Below are 18,540 nucleotides of genomic sequence, written 5' to 3' on the forward strand. Positions count from 1 at the left end.
CAAGATATGTGTTTCTCCCTCATTTCTGCTTCAAGCTCTTGATTGTGGCATTTATTTGTGGTTTAGAATCCAGTATTGCTGTAATACTTTTGTCTTTATTGGATTTTAATAAAGATCTCTGTCTTCTGTCCAAACATCTACGTCAGGTGACCTCATGCGCAAAGTCTCCATTGCAGTTTTGTGAAATATTCCTTTTTCAAATTGCCTGAAAAACCAACTCATGTGAGCGTAAAAACTCTTTTTTGCAGTAAATGGGAGGTCTTGCGAAATTGCCGTGGGCCATATTTGCAATTTTCAATTTCATTTTTTTCGCAATTTGAAGGGTAATGGAAACGCAGCCACTGAAAACTCTCTGAGGTTGATGTGTTTACCGGTGAACACTTCTTTAGGCCATTTTTTGGGGAGCAGGTTGAGGTCCTGGAGTGGCACCACAACACCCTCGATGTTCCCGAACATGGTGGACAGTCCCAGACAGAAGAGCATGATGAAGAACAGCACGGACCAGATTGGAGAAACGGGCATCTTGGTGATGGCCTCGGTGAACACGATGAAGGCCAAGCCGGTTCCCTCGACGCCCTGCAACAGAAATGAGTAAGTAAAGGTCAATCGACATGGAAATATTAGTGGTGCAGCGTATCGCAGTTGATCATCACCCGTGCGGATCTGCTGCCACACGGTTCGGCACGCGTGTGATCCGTTGATTAACTGCTAAATTTAACCGTCATAGAGTTAAAGTCTCACGCGTTACCTGTGCGCACAGTCGCACACACTCAAAGCGCACGCAGAGAGAGAGATAGAGGTGTGTTTCAGACAGAGCTCGTACACCGATTTGATTCCTCTTTTGTGTTTTCTTGCCCTTGAACAGACACATACACAAAATTATGTTAAAAACTCGTCTAAATATCTGTCTCGGCAAGTATTCTCTCGGTTCTGTCGTAAGTGAACAGTTGAGAAAGAAACTGGATGTTTGTCAGCTTATTCGGTCTTAAAGTGACAGCAGCCTAATATTCCTGCTGTTGTCTGTGTCATTAATGTTAATAAAACAACAAAATACAGCTTTAACAAAGAGGAAACTATATTTAATTTCTACAGTGAACAAATAGTGTTATTTTACATTTAGGCTTAATTATTAATTTCTGTACCTGATACTACTGTTAGACTCTCTGCTTGTAATTTGTGTATTTGTTCTTATTTTATTACTGACTGTTCACTTGTTTTTAATAATGTTTGAACTTTATCAGTTAGGCTAGTAGTTTTTGATGTAGTATCGAAGAACTTCAAGTGAGCTTTAAGTAGTAAATGAAAAGAACCCCCTGCCCCATATATAAAAAAAACAAATTGCTGATCCGAAAAATGATCCGATCCGTGGCTCAAAAAATGTAAATGATCCGAACCGTGAATTTTGTGATTCATTTCACCACTAGGAAATATACATCTGTATACATGTTGTGTTAGTACCTCGCTGAGGAAGGTCTGCATGTCGCAGGTCTTGAGCTGGAGCTCCTGAATGACGGCTGGTGTCGTGTTGTTGAGATGCTGAAGAACACTGTTATAGTTGCTCTCTGTGACGTTTCCCTCCGGCAGATCAAACGTGTTCATCAGAGCCAGGATGTTACTGACGAGAAAGTGCAGTTCTTTAACCCTCACAAGGTCATATATAATACAGCGAGGTTACATTTAAGTTTCAAAAGTTTGGGGTTGGTAAGATTGTTTTAAAAAAAAGTCTCTTCTGCTCACCGAGCCTGCATTTATTTGACAAAAATACAGTTAAAATTGTGAAATATTTTTACCATTTAAATCAGCTGTTTTCTATGTGAATATACAGTAAAATGTAATTTTTCAAGCTTTCATGGACGACGTGATGGTGATGACTCCATCTATCCAGGGGACACAGTGGATCTTGAGCGCACTGGAAAAGATGGCAACATGGTCACGCCTGCAGTTTAAACCGGAAAAGTCAAGGAGCCTCAGTATCTTGAAGGGGAAGCTAACAGGAAACATCTTCAACATCCAAGGATCTGAGATCCCAACAAGCCAAGATTAAAGGACCCGATGCCTCGGAAAGCAGTACGACAGCTCCCTAAAGGACAGAGGCAGTCTCACTTATACAAAGACCCAGCTGAACACCTGGCTCAAGGCAATCGAGCACAGCCAACTGCTCGGGAGGTTTAAAGTCGGGTGCTTTCAGTATAGCATCATACCCAGGCTGCAATGGCCCTTCCTACTTTACGAATTTCCCATGTCCCAGGTGGAAGGAATGGAAAGACTGTGCAGCAAATCAGTCAGTACACTCCTCAGACAGGAAGGTAAGACACGCAAGCAAGACCATCAAATGCGGCAGAAAGTGGAAGACCCAGCAAGCCGTGATGGAAGCAGAATCCCACTGGAAACACCAGGAAATCGTGGGCGTGGTATGCCAGAGACGCCTGTGCACTAGGACACTAGAGTGAGAAGAGGTGGAGGAGGGCTGATGCCAGAGCCAGAAGAGGCTTTGTGGTGCAAAGAGTCCGTGAGGCAGCAGAGGACGAGCGCCAGGAGCCAGAGGAGGCCGGCACGGAGGCCAAGAACCCACCCTCTATCTTGCAACGAGCCTCCGACTGGGAGTTGAGAGTGGACCTGGAGAGGAAGCTTGTCTTTCCACAGGACGTGGCAGTGACCTCCCTCCGACCAGATATGGTCCTGCTATCCAGGAGCACGAATATCATCATAGTTGCTGAGCTCACGATGCCCTGGGAAGAGAGGCTAGCCACGTCCCACCAACTGAAAAAAGACAAGTACCAAGACCTGGTCGACGAAGCTGTTTTAAAGGGGTGGCATGCAACCAGCCACCCCATTGAAGTCGGCTGCCGTGGGTTCCCAGCAAAATCGGTGCGCTGCTTCCTCCAGAGGGTTTGCCTGGAGTCTAAACAGCTGAAGAAAGCCACCAGGGACATCGCTGCAGCAGCCGAGTCCAGCTCAAGACGGCTGTGACTGAAGAGAGCCCACAGGTGGAACCCTTCTGCAGGTGAAGGCTAGTCAGTCTTCGCTGTCCCACTCAGGCGAGGTGTTCAGGGTAAAGGGCGAAACACCTGAGACCCTGAGATCCCTGCTGACGATGCTCCAAGGATTACCATCTCAGAAGAAGATATGCATCACCATAGTTAGTGTAGTTCCTACAGTTGCAGCTTGTGGCAAAGCATCTCTGATGTTTACTTCACCCTAATTTATTCCTGTGATCAAAGCTAAATCTTCAGCATCATTACTCCAGTCTTCAGTGTCACATGATCCTTCAGAAATCATTCTAATATGATGATTTGCTGCTCAAGAAACATTTCTGATGATTATCTGAGTTGAAAACCGTGACACATTTTATTTTTCAGGATTCTTTTATGAATAGAAAGTTCAAAAGAACAGCATTTATTTGAAATAGAAATCTTTTGAAACATTATACATGTCTTTACTGTCACTTTTAATCAATTTAATGCATCCTTGCTGGATACATTTCTTAAAGTCCCCCTGTAGTCAATAATTTTAGCCCTTAAAACTCACCAAAATTACATATTTAAAGGTTTTTTTCCTTGAAAAAAATGTCTTCATGCCTTAAAATATCTTGAATGTAACTCGACACCCTTGCCTCATTTAGTATACGCGGTTCTATGAATATGCAAATGAGCCCCGCCTCCACTCACTCACTCAGCTCAGAGATCCACTGGTTGACGATCACACGTTGATCTGATTGGTTACAAGGTAGTTTGTGACGTCAGAAACACCAGCGATTTCAAAGCGTGTTTTTGAGACTGTCTTTGGTTCACTGCAGTTTTAAGGAGGAAATACTCAGCAATGGTGTCGACTTATGAATTTACACATGGTTTGTCTTAAAGCATATTAAAAACACCACATAGACACATAAACAACATTAAAAACTGGATTTTCACCACAGGGGGACTTTAAAGCTTACTGACCCCAAACTTTGAAACGACAGTGCATGTGATATGGTTAGTGAAGGACACACCTCGCGAAACATTCATCATATTTCTCCGTGGCTCTGAAGCCGATGATGGAGTAAATGACGGTTGCAGAGTAAACCGAGGTGAGACCGTTGATGATGGAAATGGTGACGGCGTCCTGCTCACAGTTATTGCTGTTGGAATAATACGAGCATATGATGAAATATACAGTCAAACCAAAATATATTCAGACACCTTCAACATCTCTCACATTATCACAGTTTATTCGCTATAGTTTAGAAAATGGTTATAAAATATGACAAGAACTTAGAGTTATCAAATCAGTTGATATTCCAGTGATCTGCCTCATGTAGATATTCTGCAGCTCACAGTGTTTTGTGTTTGCGATCACTCACTGCACAGAGTTATAGCTGGAGAAGGAGATGAGTCCTCCAAACGCCAGAGAGAAGGAGAACAGCACCTGCGCTCCAGCGTCCAGCCACGTCGTGGGATTTATCAACTCATTCACCTGGAAACAGGGAAGCAGATCCATCAGATCTCCTGGAGGTTAGTGAGTTAAAGGAGTAGTTCACTTTAAAATGAAAATTAGCCCATGATTTACTCTCCCTCAAGTCATCCTAGATGTATATGACATTCTTCTTTCAGACGAATACAATCAGAGTTATATTAAAAAATGTCCTGGCTCTTCCAAGCTTTATAATGGCAGTGGATTGCAACCAACAGATTGGAGCTCATAAAAGTGCATCTATCCATCATAAACAAACTTCACGCGGCTCCTGTGGGTTAATAAAGGCCTTCTGAAGCAAAGTGTTTGTGTAAGAAAAATATTCATATTTAAAACTTTATAAAGTAAAATAACTAGCTTCCGGCCAAACGAACATATGGATTCCACTTAAGTGTAAAGCGAAACTTCTATGAGTAATGCGACGTTCTGCTGATATTTACGCTACGCCATGACGCACTACGCTACTTCCGACGTCACAAGTTGCGCTTTAGGCGTAAGTAAAGACTGTGTATGGCCATTTGGCCGGAAGCTAGTTATTTTACTTTGTAACGTGTTAAAGGAGTCATAACCTAGTATTACATTGGATACCTACTGCTGTATTATAGTCTTTCAGGCCCTTCTAAAAAAGAAAAGTGGAAAAAAAATAAACACAGACCTACTTTTACCCTTATTTCTGAAGGCATTATTGTCTCGCGAGATCAATGCGATGTTTTGGCTGTCGTGGACGCTCTATATGGCTCTGCACGCCAGTTGAAAGGGTTGTTGGGACAGCGTCATTAAAAATGAATTTCATCCACTGGTCCCTGATAGTTTCGTCCGATTTTGGGAGATAAAACACATTTACATGTTTTTTATGGCAATCAACCACAGAGCAAGTCCGGTGTGCACTCGGTTTCTCCATCTTTCCCGACTGAACTGAATATGAGGGGGAGAGGGGAAGGGGGGGCTTCCTGCTGCGGTGTCCATATATGGTATATCCTACTACCTCATGATGTCAAGAGGGAGCTGAAATCAAAATCTCGTATTTGAGTGCGCGTGCACGCGCGCTGGTTTATTTACCCTGAGGTAAACAAACGCTTCACTTTTAAATATCGCCTTCCCGGCCAGTGTATAATCGTTAGTCGATCATAACATACATTGATTCTCGTGGAAAAGTGAAAATTGCAGGTTATGACTCCTTTAAATATGATATTTTTTTTTACACAAACTCATTACTTCGCTTCAGAAGGCCTTTATTAACCCCCCGGAGCCGTGTGGAGTCCTTTATGATGGACAGATGCACTTTTATCATGGATAGATGGACTTTTATGATGGATGGATGCACTTTTATGATGGATAGATGCACTTTTATCATGGATAGATGCACTTTTATCATGGATAGATGCACTTTTATCATGGATAGATGCACTTTTTTGAGCTTCAATCTGTTGGTTGCAATCCACTGCCATTATAAAGCTTGGAAGAGCCAGGACATATACACCTAGGATGACTTGAGGGTGAGTAAATCATGGGCTAATTTTCATTTTAAAGTGAACTACTCCTTTAATACATGCATGAGGTTCAGCTGGTGAACGTACGTCTGGAGTGAAGAGGAACTTGATCCCGCTCACAGAACCTTTAAGAGTCAGAGCTCTGATGAGGAAGATGGTCAGGACCAGGTACGGTAACGTTGATGTCACGTACACAGCCTAGAGAGAGTAGGAGTGGTTAAACAGGATATTTCAATTTTTATAGCACTTCATAAGTCGTTTCAAATCAGATTCATGGTAATGAACAGGAAAATATTTGATGTTGCAAAATTCATCATTCAATTCTTCTGTAAGCAACTCTACAGAAGACAATAGTGTCATTATTCAGCTCAGTTAAGTGGTGATTCAATTCAGTTCAATAACAGTGTCAATGTTGCAGTTCATCAATTATGAAATTAAATCAAAAGCAGCTCTACAGGAATCAATATATAGTCAATCGACTCAGTAAAGTTCAATGTTGATTCAGTTCAGTTCAATAACTTTCAAAGTCTATCATGAAACAAAATCAAAAGCAGCTCTACAGAAGTCAATAGAGTCCGTATTCAGCTCAATTTAGTTCTAGTTTGGTCCTCATCTGATAGTTAAATCAGTAGTATCACTGAATATGAAGTGCCTTTTGAACGGGTCAGTGATTCATCACCTTCCCTGTGGTTTCGATGCCTCTGATACAGCAGACGTATAACACAATCCAAGCACAGAACAAGCACATCACCAGCCACCACTGCAGGCCCCCCGAGTCCTCGATCGCAGTCGAGCTGTTCAGAGTCTCTCTGTACCAGAAATAATCCACCGGAGAGCTGCGCGTGCACTCTGACTCCAGGCCTGCAGGGGGAGACACACACACACACACACACACACACACACACACACACACACTCGCTCAGGTTAGCAACGCTCAAGACACGGAGGAGGTCAAGTTCAGGTCACCCTTCAGAGCATCTCCATATCAGAGATGGTCTTATTATTATTTCTATTTCGTTCTTTTTTTTTTTTGTTTGTTTTTTGTCATTTTATGATATGACGATATATATATATTGTAGCGATGAAATAAAGTGTGAATCAATTTAACTTTTTCTATGTCGTTCATATATCGCTCACGGTATGCAAATATATCCATGCAGATTTTAGTCTGCATGAGTTATTGACACATTAGAGCGATAAAGAAACGGGCGAATGAGCAATAAAAGACGGGTTAAAAGAGTTATTAAAAGTGTAATATGCCTCAAAAAATAAACTCATATTCAGTATTCGCAAACTGAGGGGCAGCTTTCTGTGCACGGATAAACGGACAAATGCACAAAAAATATGTCAATCTGAGTATTCACATAAACACACTTGGTTTATGTCTTGAGATAAGGTCAACAGTTGGGAATGAATATCGGATGTGTATCAGTATATTGGATCCGTGCATTAGTTCTTAAAGTGACAGCAGCCGAATGACTGTTTACTTGTTTTCAGTAATAACTTGTCTTTTTACTAGCCTAGTATTAGTTTTTGCTGTGGTATCAAAACTGGTACTGAGAAATGTAACTGGTATCGTAACAGCCTTATTTCCAGCAGAAAAGTACCTGTTCTGTTGGCGTTAACTGGACAGTGACTCCACGGCAGTGGATCTTGCAGCGAGTTGAAGAAGTACCACATGACCCAGGCCATGATGGTGTTGTAGTACATGCCCACTATGAAGGAAGCCAACATGGAGGCGATACCTGAGGAAACACACAACGATATCACACAACTTGATGCAGTAGATCAAAGAAACACTGTATTCTCTGCAGAGGCCTATATGATCTAAACTCGAAACTCATCTACAGTGCAAACACTCCTGGATAATTCAGGATTCAGTGATCAGGCATTGCTCTGCTTATGTTTAACTCTCACCAACTCCAGTGAGAGCCGGGTTGATGGATCTCCAGACGCCGACGCTGCCCTTCCTCAGTCTCTGTCCGATGGCAAACTCCAGATGCAGGAGCGGGATTCCCTCCAGAACCAGGAGGATCAGGAATGGGATCATAAACGCTCCTGGAACAAAGGAAAACTCTTATGAATCCAGCCGGCTAATCAGACAATTAAAGGTGTAGATCATTTCAGAATTAAAATTTCCTGATAATTCCACGTTATCCAAGATGTTAATGTCTTTCTTTCTTCAGTCGGAAAAAAAATTAAAGTTGCTCTAAGCATAGTTGGGTGAAGTCACTTCTTGTTGACATTCAAAGTATTGTCAAACAAAACGGAGGCTAGCTCGACCCTCGCTCCTCCTCATCCCGTTCCCTCCCCCTCTCTTCCGTGCTTCCTGAAACAGTCATGAACCATTTAGAAAAAACAAACTGGATTTACCCCGTCCAGCAGAAACAGAGCCACCTGAATGTCGGATCAGAAGCCCTTCTGCCGGCAGAGTTCTCGCCTCCTTTTGAACGTTTTTCCGATGTAAATTCAGGACGTTACGCGTTCCTTCTCCTTTTCCCTCTTCTTTGTTATTTGTTCATTGGAACGTCGTCTCTTTGGTCGTGTGTCGGCCATATCAAAATTCTCAAGAATATACATTTTAACGTTAGTCATTGTTAGGACATCTCTCCTCTAGCTAACTTCCCTCTTCATGCTTCTCTCTCCTCCACCCCCCACACCCCCCTTCATGAGCACGCACACTAACCCCCCAAATCATTCAACCCCCACCCCCAAATCATTCTTGTCGGTTATTGGCTGGAACACTGTTTGTTATGTTTCGTGGTCCAGGCTGGGCCAGTTTGTTTTTGTTGCCGTTTGTGGAGCCTGGGCTCTCTACAGAGACCGCGTTTCTTTACAGTGTGTTCAGGGGACAGACAGCTAGCGGATAGTGAGGAGATGTTTGCTGGATGTGATAAAAACATTTTGGCCTAAAAAACGTGTGACATCGCTTAGAGAGCACCTTTAAGGTTTTTGAGGAAAACATTCTAGAGCTTTTCTCCATATAGTGGACGGGGATTTTTTAAAAAGTGTATAAATGTTTATTTTTGTAATAAAATGTCCGCTGGTTTGTCTAGATAAGATTCTTTTTCCTCGGCTGAATCGTGTCGAGACTTTGAAGCTGCACTGAAACTCACATTTGGACCTTCAACCCGTTGGACCCCATTGAAATCACTATATGGAGAAAAATCCTGGAATGTTTTCCTCAAAAACCCATTTTCGACTTAAGAAAGAAAGATATGAACATCTTGAATGACTTTGTTATCAGGAAATTTTTATATATTAGCATCCACACCAATGTACGATTGGTTCTGTTTATTATAAGCGCTGCAGTTTTGTCGTCTAATGCTTTAAATTATCGAGCTTGTTTAATTCTGATGGATTCTGATTGGCTGTCATCGTTCATCAGGATAAAAATGGTTCTGAAAGTGATTCCACAGCACAGATATCGTTTCTCTGTGCCATTATTATTATAGTTGTGTTGTGGATTATTCTTTATCATTAAGTTGGCTTGAGAAAGCCAGCTTACTGATATTGTATTTAAACTTCTTCTTCTTCTTCTTCTTTTTCTTCTTACCCAACTTTTTCTGACTCTAACTCCTCCTAGACCGTTAAAGCTACGACCACCAAACTCGAGTCAGACCTTCAGACTGTTCTGACTTAGTGTGCTATATCTTTTCAGACTGATTTGACTTAATGTATATTAAAAATCATAAATATCCCATAGACTTCCATTGACCAAATGTCCAAGACTGTTTGAACTCTGTTTAACTGCCAGAAGCCCTTGATACTCATTTAAGCTTTAAGCTAGCTATCTTCTTTCTAAATAATAACTAATGTTTCTGTCTTTCATTCTAACTAATCTTTCTTTCTTTCTAACTAGTCTTTCTTTCTTTCTAACTAATCTTTCTTTCTAACTATTTTTTCTTTCTTACTATTTTTTTCATTTTAACTAATCTTTATATCTATCTATCTTTCTATCCATCCATCCATCAATCTATCTATCTTATTAACTTTTATTTCTAACTATTCTTTCTTTCTAACAAATCTTTCTTTCTTTCTAACTAATCTAGCTTTCTTTCTATCTATCTATCTATCTAACTAATCTATATATCGATCTATCTTTCTTTCTAACTAATCTATCTTTCTTTCTCTTTCTAACTAATCTTTTTCTTTTTTCTTTCTAACTAATCTTTCTTTCTTTCTGTCTAACTAATCTTTCTTTCTTTCTAACTAATCAATCTATCTATCTATCTATATATCTAACTAATCTCTTTCTTTCTTTCTAACTAATCTATCTATCTATGATCTTTCTTTCTTTCTAACTAATCTATCTTTCTTTCTTTCTTTTTTCTTTCTTTCTTACTAACTAATCTATCTTTCTTTCTAACTATATCTATCTATCTATATATCTTCAAGCTATTTCTATCTATCTATCTTCAAACTTTTTCTATCTTTCTTTCTTTCCTTTTTCTTTCTTTTTTACTAACTAATCTATCTTTCTTTCTAACTAATCTATCTATCTATCTATATATCTTCAAACTATTTCTATCTATCTTCAAACTTTTTCTATCTATCTATCTTCACATTTTTCTATCTATCTATCTTTTCTAACTAACTAATTTTTCTTTCTTTCTAACTAATCATCTTTCTTTCTTTCTAACTAATCCATCTTTCTTTCTTTCTTTTTAGCTAATCTATCTTTCTTTCTTTCTAACTAATCTATCTTTATTTCTTTCTAACTAATCTTTCTTTCTTTCTTTCTTTCTTTCCAACTAAACTTTCATTATTTCTTTTTAACTAATCTTTCTTTCTAACTAATTTCTTTCTTTCTTACTAATCAATCAATCTTTCTTTCTTTCTTTCTAACTAATCTTTCTTTCTAACTAACTAATCTTTCTTTTTCTTTCTAACAAATATTTTTTTCTTTCTAACTATTCTTTCTTTCTAACTAATCTTTCTTTTTCTAACAAATATTTTTCTTTCTTTCTAACTATTCTTTCTTTCTAACTAATCTACCTATCAAACTTTAAACTACTTTAAACTTCTAACTACTTTAAACTTCTTCACACTCTCTGGTCCGGCTTTCTCAAGCCAACTTAAAGTTTGTCTCAATTGTCTCAAAGTTTGTCTCAATTGTTATCGTCCTTGGAGTGAACTTTGCCCTGGAATTACATTCAAATTCTGGGTAAGATCCTTATGGTGCAGGTCAAATCGATCCTAATTGGATTCAATATATATCACATTACGACAAACAACAAGAAATCAAGTAAAAACAGTACATCTTCAACATTAATACTTCTCACACATTACAAACAAAAATAAACACAAGAACACATTATGTTAAATAGCCTACTGAACTTAACTTTTTTCACAATCTAAATGTTATAAACAGCACTGTAACTAAAAATGTTAAAAAACATTTTAACAATAAAAATGTGTGCCATCATTCGGATAAAAGTGTTTTCCAGTTGTATAAATGTAAATGCAAATACACTGATGGTAGTTGAGAAACTAACATGACAAAATACATAAAAAAATAGTTTTTTTGGTTCTGCACAGCTGACATTTTAACCATAAAATATGCGAGACAAATGTACCCGCAAACATCATATTCGTAATATAAGTTACAGTATTTCTGACAGCTCAAAAATGTACCCGCAACTTAATATAAAACTATGTGGTTGGTTTATGACTTACTTGGAATTTTTTTTTTTTTTTTTATATTTGTTTATTTTTACAATTATCAGGTGTTCTAAAGATTGAACTTATCGAAATAATTTACATTCGTGCATTTAGTAAATACTTTTATCCAAAGTGAGAATCCTCAAGTTTAAGGTTGCTTGATTAATTGTGACGGTTGTTTTAGTTTAAGTTTATTCGGTTGATCTTCTCAGGTTATTGAATGACTATAGGAATAATCACTGTGCATTAACTCTATTACTTATTGACACAAATTACTCTTATGTGGCCAGTTGCATTAACTGCTTAAACTAGTCTTGCAAGTATTTCCTTTAAGACTGAATGTTTTGTAATACATTTACATTAAATTGCAGATTTATCTAAATTGAGACTGAAAAGTAAGACTTATTATCCATTGACTAATTGCTAGTTGATGAGACAAATTCTTAAGACACAGCGGCCTTTTATGTAATATGTTTATATAAGTATATAAGTGTCCTCTGAAGTTTATTTCTCACTTATTCGTTCCCTTTACACTCTTTTTTTTTAATCTCTTTAAAAGTTTGTAGATTTCCCATATTTAACCTGTTAAGTGTCACTGCCACCTCAGATCCGAACTTAAATCATGAATGATTTAAGTTCATGAATGCTTTTGAATACAGAGCTATAGTTGGTCTCTTTTTAAAGAAGATTATTGCTGAGTGAAAGCACTTCAAAAAATTAAAGTTTAAAGTGTGAGTTGTAAGGGTAGTGTAAGGCAAATGTACTGAACTTTTTAAACACTTTTTATTTTATTCAGAATATATATTTTACAAAATTATTTGGAGCCTAAATTTGCTAGAAAACCAAAGCCATATGTATAACCAGGTTGTGTACCAAATTTGAAGTTGATATTACAAAAAATGAGCTGTAAAGCAAATTGTTTACTGTATGTCAAATGTACTGAACTAAACTTTCTTTTTTTTTTAATCCAAATAATATTTTTACAAAACGTTTTGGACTCTAAATTTGCTATTAAACGAAAGCCATATGTCTAACCAAGTTGTGTACCAGATTTGAAGTTGATATCACACAAATCGTGCTGCAAAAGCTTCTGCTGCAAAAACGTGCTGCAAAAACTGCAGTTTTCCAGGAGATTTAAGAAGTCTATTTTTGGTTCATGTGATTATACCAGACAATTCACCATCGTTTTGTATGTTTCCAGGTAAGAAGAATCAGTCTGAATGATAAATTTATGTGTGTGTGTGTGTGTCACCTCCTCCGTGGCTCTGGCACAGATACGGGAACCTCCAGACGTTTCCCAGTCCCACACAGAAGCCCACACAGGTCAGCATGTACTGGGTTTTGTTGTCCCACTGCGGGCGTTCTCCAGCCTCCTCCAGCTCCAGCTTCTCCAGCTCGGCGTGAGAGGGGATCCGCTCATCCAGACCCGGGTTCGGGAGCTTCAGCTTCAGCTTCATCCTCACACTGCAGGGTGATCGAGTAGCGGACCGGAGCTCAGGGAAGTGATGAGATAAGTGTGTGTGTGATGATCTGACTGGTGGCTTGTTATTAGTGACCTTTAATACTCGCTCCTTTATTCCGGGATGTTTTAAGTGTTTTGTCAGCAAGATAAAGGAGGACAGCTAAACTTCTCCCACTGGTAGTTAATGTGTAATGTTCACTCACGGCTGGATTGTCTCTGGTTATCAGTGTCTGTTCGCTCTCAAAATGAGTCATGTAAATGGGTTTATATAGAATTTCAAATGAAAGATTGTAATTGTGAAGGTGGTTTTAGTGATTTTTTAAGTTTATACGGTGGATCCTGAGATATACCAACTATATATATTTTATTTTTATATTTTCACTTTTCATGTTAAAGTTTTAGTAATTTTGTTGTCTTTGGCATTTTTATTTATTTCAATGTCTATATAGTTTTTTTTATTTTATTGTAGTACTTCAGGTTTAACTAAATGAAAATGAGAAAAGGTAGATTAAATAAAATAAGCTTTATTTATTTTATACAATCGTGTGAAAAAGAAAGGACACCCTACTGAATTCTATCAGAGAATTCTTTTTTTTTTCTGACATTGTATCAGGACATAATAAAAACTCATCTGGTCTTTTGCAGGTCTTTTAAAAAGAGGTAAATACAACACATGACATATCATACAGTGTAATTATTAATTTCACAAAAATAATGAAGTGCGTTAGTATCAGTCAGATGCTGATAATCACGTGATTAAGTACAATTATCGAAAAAAATGTAATCAAATAATTTTTTTGACCAAATATCAATGTTGGAATTATGTTTGAATAACTCTAACAACTCTATATAAGTATTACAGGTTATGATCTGCTATGTGTTGAACTCTTCTTATCAGCTCAGAGCGAATATCTTTACTGCATCTTTAAACGCTAATCAATGTTCATTATCAAATCTGGTTTATTATTAAACTGGCATTGTTAAGAACAACAAGAACACATCATAAAAATACTGATAATACATTTACAATTACATGGCGCTCTAATGCTTATGAGACATGAGACGATTTGCATGTAAATATTATATATTGCCGTCACTGTACGCTGACATGAACAACAGTATTATATGAGATAAAGCACACAATCCCCCAGTAATTGATCTTAAATGAAATATTACCTTATATAGGATGAAAATTGATGGGAAAAAAATCTGAAAAAAGGTTTTTCTTGCTCCTGACTTCCAGTTCGATGTGCATGAAGCCACAGCAAAGGCATCTGGGTAAACGGCTGTCATTATTGTTAGACTTTGTGTAGATGTCAGTAATAGTTTGTGTATCTCCAAAACAATAAAATAGACACATGTGAACTCCACTTTGCGTATATACATACAAACAACAGAAACTGAAACAGTTCAATCACGTCAGTGCAAATCCCATGTGTAAACTCAGGCAGTGAAGGTCAAAGGTCAGGCCAGTATAAATCCCTCGTGTGTGTGTGTGTGGTGTCCTCAGCTCAGGCTGTGACTGTCGGTCTCGTCGGGCTGTATCTGTATTTTGTCAGAGATGGAGTAGAGCGACTCGCCGGTGTGTGCGTCCTTGGATGAACAGCACCGGTTCCTGATGAGTTTGTACAGAGCCACGGCTGGGATGACCAGCGCTGGAACGCCGGACAGAATGAAGATGATCACGTATATCCAGTCCGGGTACGAGCGCGTCGCCAGCAGAGGGAAGTTCTCCTGTCAATCACACACACACACACATATAAATACATATTAATAATAAATAAATATATAAACAAATGAGTTATACATTATGGCCTGGTTTCACAGACAGGGCTTAGACTAAACCAGGATTAGACCTTATTTCAATTAGGGCATTTAAGTAGCTTTTTATAGTCATACCTTAGAAAAAACATTACTGATGTGCTTCTTGAGACAAAACAATTGCACTGATGTGTTTTAAGATATATCAGTGCAAGTTGCTTTCAGTTAAAACAGCTCAAACATGCATTTTAATCTGGGACTAGCTTAAGCCTTGTCTGTGAAACCGGGGGAAAGAGTGATAAATAAACTTGTAATGCATAAACAAGTGTAGTAAATATAAATAATAAATACATAAACAAATAATATGTAAATATGCGTAATACATATGAATAATATAATGTGTAAATAAATTAGTATTAAATACTCATTTATTTACATTCTATTAATTCATGTGTTACTCATATTTATGTATTAAACATTTGTTTATTATGTATTTATTATTTATATTTATTATTACACTATGTATTACAAGTTTATATATTACTGTTATTTATTTATTTATTGCTCATTTATTTACATTTATGTATTCATATATATTTATGTATTATTCATAGTTATTATTCTTATTTATGTTTTTGTTTATGTATTACTCATGTATTTATTATTCATAATTATTTATGACATTTATTTATGACTTATTCATATTTATCATACATTTATTTATTACAAATGTATTTAAATTTATTGATTAATTTATTATTCATATTACTCATATTTATTTATCATATATTTTTGTATTACTCATATTTATTTATTTATTGGCAATTTATTTATTATTCATATGTATTACTCATAATTTTTATTTATGTTTTGCACATGTATTTATCAGACACTATACACACTTTGTGATGTAAATGTGGCAGATTTTGACGATGGATAATTTTCATCAGCTGTCACTGGATCACAATTACTCATTCATTCATTTCTGAAAACTAATTTAGAAAACATACCTAAACAGTATCTTTCTTTCTTTTATTTTTTTAAAATAGCCCAAACTATTGGAGATTCTAGGAGTTTGTCCAGAAATTAATAACATAAATTGATATTTTTTATCCCATTCAAATCTATTTCTTTTTGTTTTACCATAGAAATGAAATGGTTATAATTTCAGCAACCCTTGCTGACTTAGTTTGATCTAAAGGCATTTTCAGAGCATGTGACTGGATACGGTGTGGTGCGGATGGGCACCGAGGGCCCTATTTTAACCATCTAAGCGCATGGTCTAAAACACAGGGCGCAAGTTCACTTAGGGCGTGTCCGAATCCACTTTTGCTAGTTAAACGATGGGAAAAATGGTCGGTGCTCCCGGCGCATGGTCTAAAAGGGTTGTCCCTATTCTCTTAATGAGTAATGGGTGTGTTTTGGGATTTATGTGCGTTAAACCAATCAGAGTCTCATCTCCCATTCCCTTTAAATGCCAGTTGCGCTCGCGCCATGGCGGATTCGCTATTTACATGACAGAATTTGATAGTGGAAAGACCGAACATGTCTCCAGAGTGCAATCGGATCTGCTCGTGCGCGAGGTAAAAGTGTGCAAGCAGATCATCTACAGGACAAGCCGGATTCACCATATCTTTATGGACACAATAATAATCTTTTATTTTAATATTTGGCATGTGTGTGTGCTGCTGTGTGTCCCTGTGTGTGTAATAAGCAGAGTGTAGCGCGTTGTGGACCTACCTATAGGCGCAGATTACTAGCGCGCTCTTTAAATAACAAAAAAAGACTGCCCTTTATAAGACTTTAGACCAGGGTTCAGTTGGTCAATGGCTCAGTCTATTTCAGTTCCTCAAAATAGTAACGCACCAACAATGCGCCAGAACACACCTGGTTTTCAGACCAGCAGCCCATGGGCGCAAATGCATTTGCTATTTAAACATCGTGGCGAAGGATGTGAAAATGATAACTGCGTCAGGCTGAAACTAGCAAAACACACTTGCGTCGCGCTTGGTGCTGCATTGCGCCGGGTGTGAGATAGGGCCCGAAGTGTATAATTGCATATATATGAGTATATATGATATGCACGTACCGACTCTGGGTCCCAGGCGATGTACGTCAGCTCTTTGCTCACAGTCGTGATTAAGTAGAACAGGAATATGACCAGAACTATGAGAGGACTGATCAGTCTCCAGGTGGCCTGCCAGAAGAAGTTGGGCTTGTGCCCGATCATGAACTCGATGTCGTCATTGAACCTGCGTACAGAAATCATGCACAACATCACAAACCAATCATCATCCAGCTGCAGTCGTGTGGCTTGGCATGCAAATCTCACTTGCCAACATTCATTTTTCCATGCATCCTTGCCATAGACTCACCTGTCGATCCCATAAATGTAAGATACAGCCATCATCTCACAGAAGGCAATGATCAGTAAAGGAATCGATCCTGCAAAGCTGTCAAACAGAGCCAGCCAATAGTCACCAGAACCCTGAGCGAAGATGATTGCAAGACCAAAAGAGACCAAACACACCAGACCTGAAACACAATGAAAACACAGAAGATCCAGTAATTAGTTCAGTCACCAGAAATAAATTTTTATGGAATATTGCAGTTTATTCTGGTGATTTATTGGTGAACAGCATTAAATTTATGTTCCTCATAATCTTGAATCAGAATCCCACCCCACCCCCCCCCCCCCCCCACCCCCCCCCCCTGGTGATGTGGGCGGGGCAACCTGTCACTCACATGAGATCAGCCAATAGCAAACCACAACCATCCAATCAATTCCCACAGACAAAATCAAGCCCCGCCCACATTTGTTCTCGTTCCAGAAGCATTTCACTCAGATTTACAGTCAAACCAAAAATAATTCAGACACCAGATATTATTTTTGATATTTCTTTACTAGTGTGATCAGGACACTATAGTTCATTTATGTAAGTGAGGAGAGCAAAATAAAGTAAACTGTGACATATTATACCCAATAATTCTTCACACAGTGACTACCAGTAACACTGATACAAATTTGGGGCCAAAAAATATTTTTTTGACCTGACACTTTGACCTGATCATGTTCTGCTGAAGTGTGTTTTCTTTAATTGCTAATGCTCTTTTTACACACAGACTGAACACAATGAAGCATTGCTTGGTGATTGGTTGAGCTAAACTGGTATTATCTAATTGTGTAGTTAAATTTAACAGCTGACAGATATTCAACATAATTCATGTGTGAGACAGTCTAACAGAAGGACGGACAAAACCAGTCAAATATCAACTGAGTTCTGCTCATATTTTATTAAAATTTTCTAAACTATAGCGAATAAACTGTGATAATGTGAGAAATGCTGAAAGTGTCTGAATATATTTTGGTTTGACTGTAAGACGAGCGCTACTTCTGTTTCATGCCGACTTCATTCTGTGTACATGTACCTGTGTAAACCTCCTTCGGCCACTTCTTGGGGAGCAGGTTGAGGTCCTGGAGAGGAGCGACGACACCTTCAACACTCCCGAACATGGTGGACAGTCCCAGACAGAAGAGCATGATGAAGAACAGCACGGACCAGATTGGAGAAACGGGCATCTTGGTGATGGCCTCGGTGAACACGATGAAGGCCAAGCCGGTTCCCTCGACGCCCTGCAACATATTATAATAGGACAGGGTTCGTACACAGTGCTTGAAGTAGATGTTTTTAAATTTAAGTCCTGGAAAAC

At 38.3% G+C, this 18,540-nt stretch overlaps 1 protein-coding gene across 1 annotated transcript in view; it reads right to left on the minus strand.

Moving 5' to 3' along the window:
* Positions 1–18,540, minus strand: part of LOC311300178 (uncharacterized protein) — a 37,335-nt gene that overhangs the window by 3,348 nt on the left and 15,447 nt on the right. The window contains exons 9-22 of the mRNA XM_084424311.1: positions 18,259–18,463; positions 17,205–17,364; positions 16,919–17,081; positions 14,592–14,802; positions 14,306–14,403; positions 12,859–13,228; positions 7,860–8,000; positions 7,550–7,687; positions 6,622–6,803; positions 6,030–6,140; positions 4,343–4,455; positions 3,992–4,120; positions 1,459–1,615; positions 372–576 (exon numbers count right to left, since the gene is read on the minus strand). Of these exons, the coding sequence (XP_084280437.1) occupies positions 372–576; positions 1,459–1,615; positions 3,992–4,120; positions 4,343–4,455; positions 6,030–6,140; positions 6,622–6,803; positions 7,550–7,687; positions 7,860–8,000; positions 12,859–13,228; positions 14,306–14,403; positions 14,592–14,802; positions 16,919–17,081; positions 17,205–17,364; positions 18,259–18,463 (2,383 nt within the window). The remainder of the gene's footprint in view (positions 1–371; positions 577–1,458; positions 1,616–3,991; positions 4,121–4,342; positions 4,456–6,029; positions 6,141–6,621; positions 6,804–7,549; positions 7,688–7,859; positions 8,001–12,858; positions 13,229–14,305; positions 14,404–14,591; positions 14,803–16,918; positions 17,082–17,204; positions 17,365–18,258; positions 18,464–18,540) is intronic.

The sequence above is a fragment of the Rutilus rutilus genome, assembly GCF_951802725.1.
Source record: "Rutilus rutilus genome assembly, chromosome: 11".
Lineage (NCBI taxonomy): Eukaryota > Metazoa > Chordata > Actinopteri > Cypriniformes > Leuciscidae > Rutilus > Rutilus rutilus.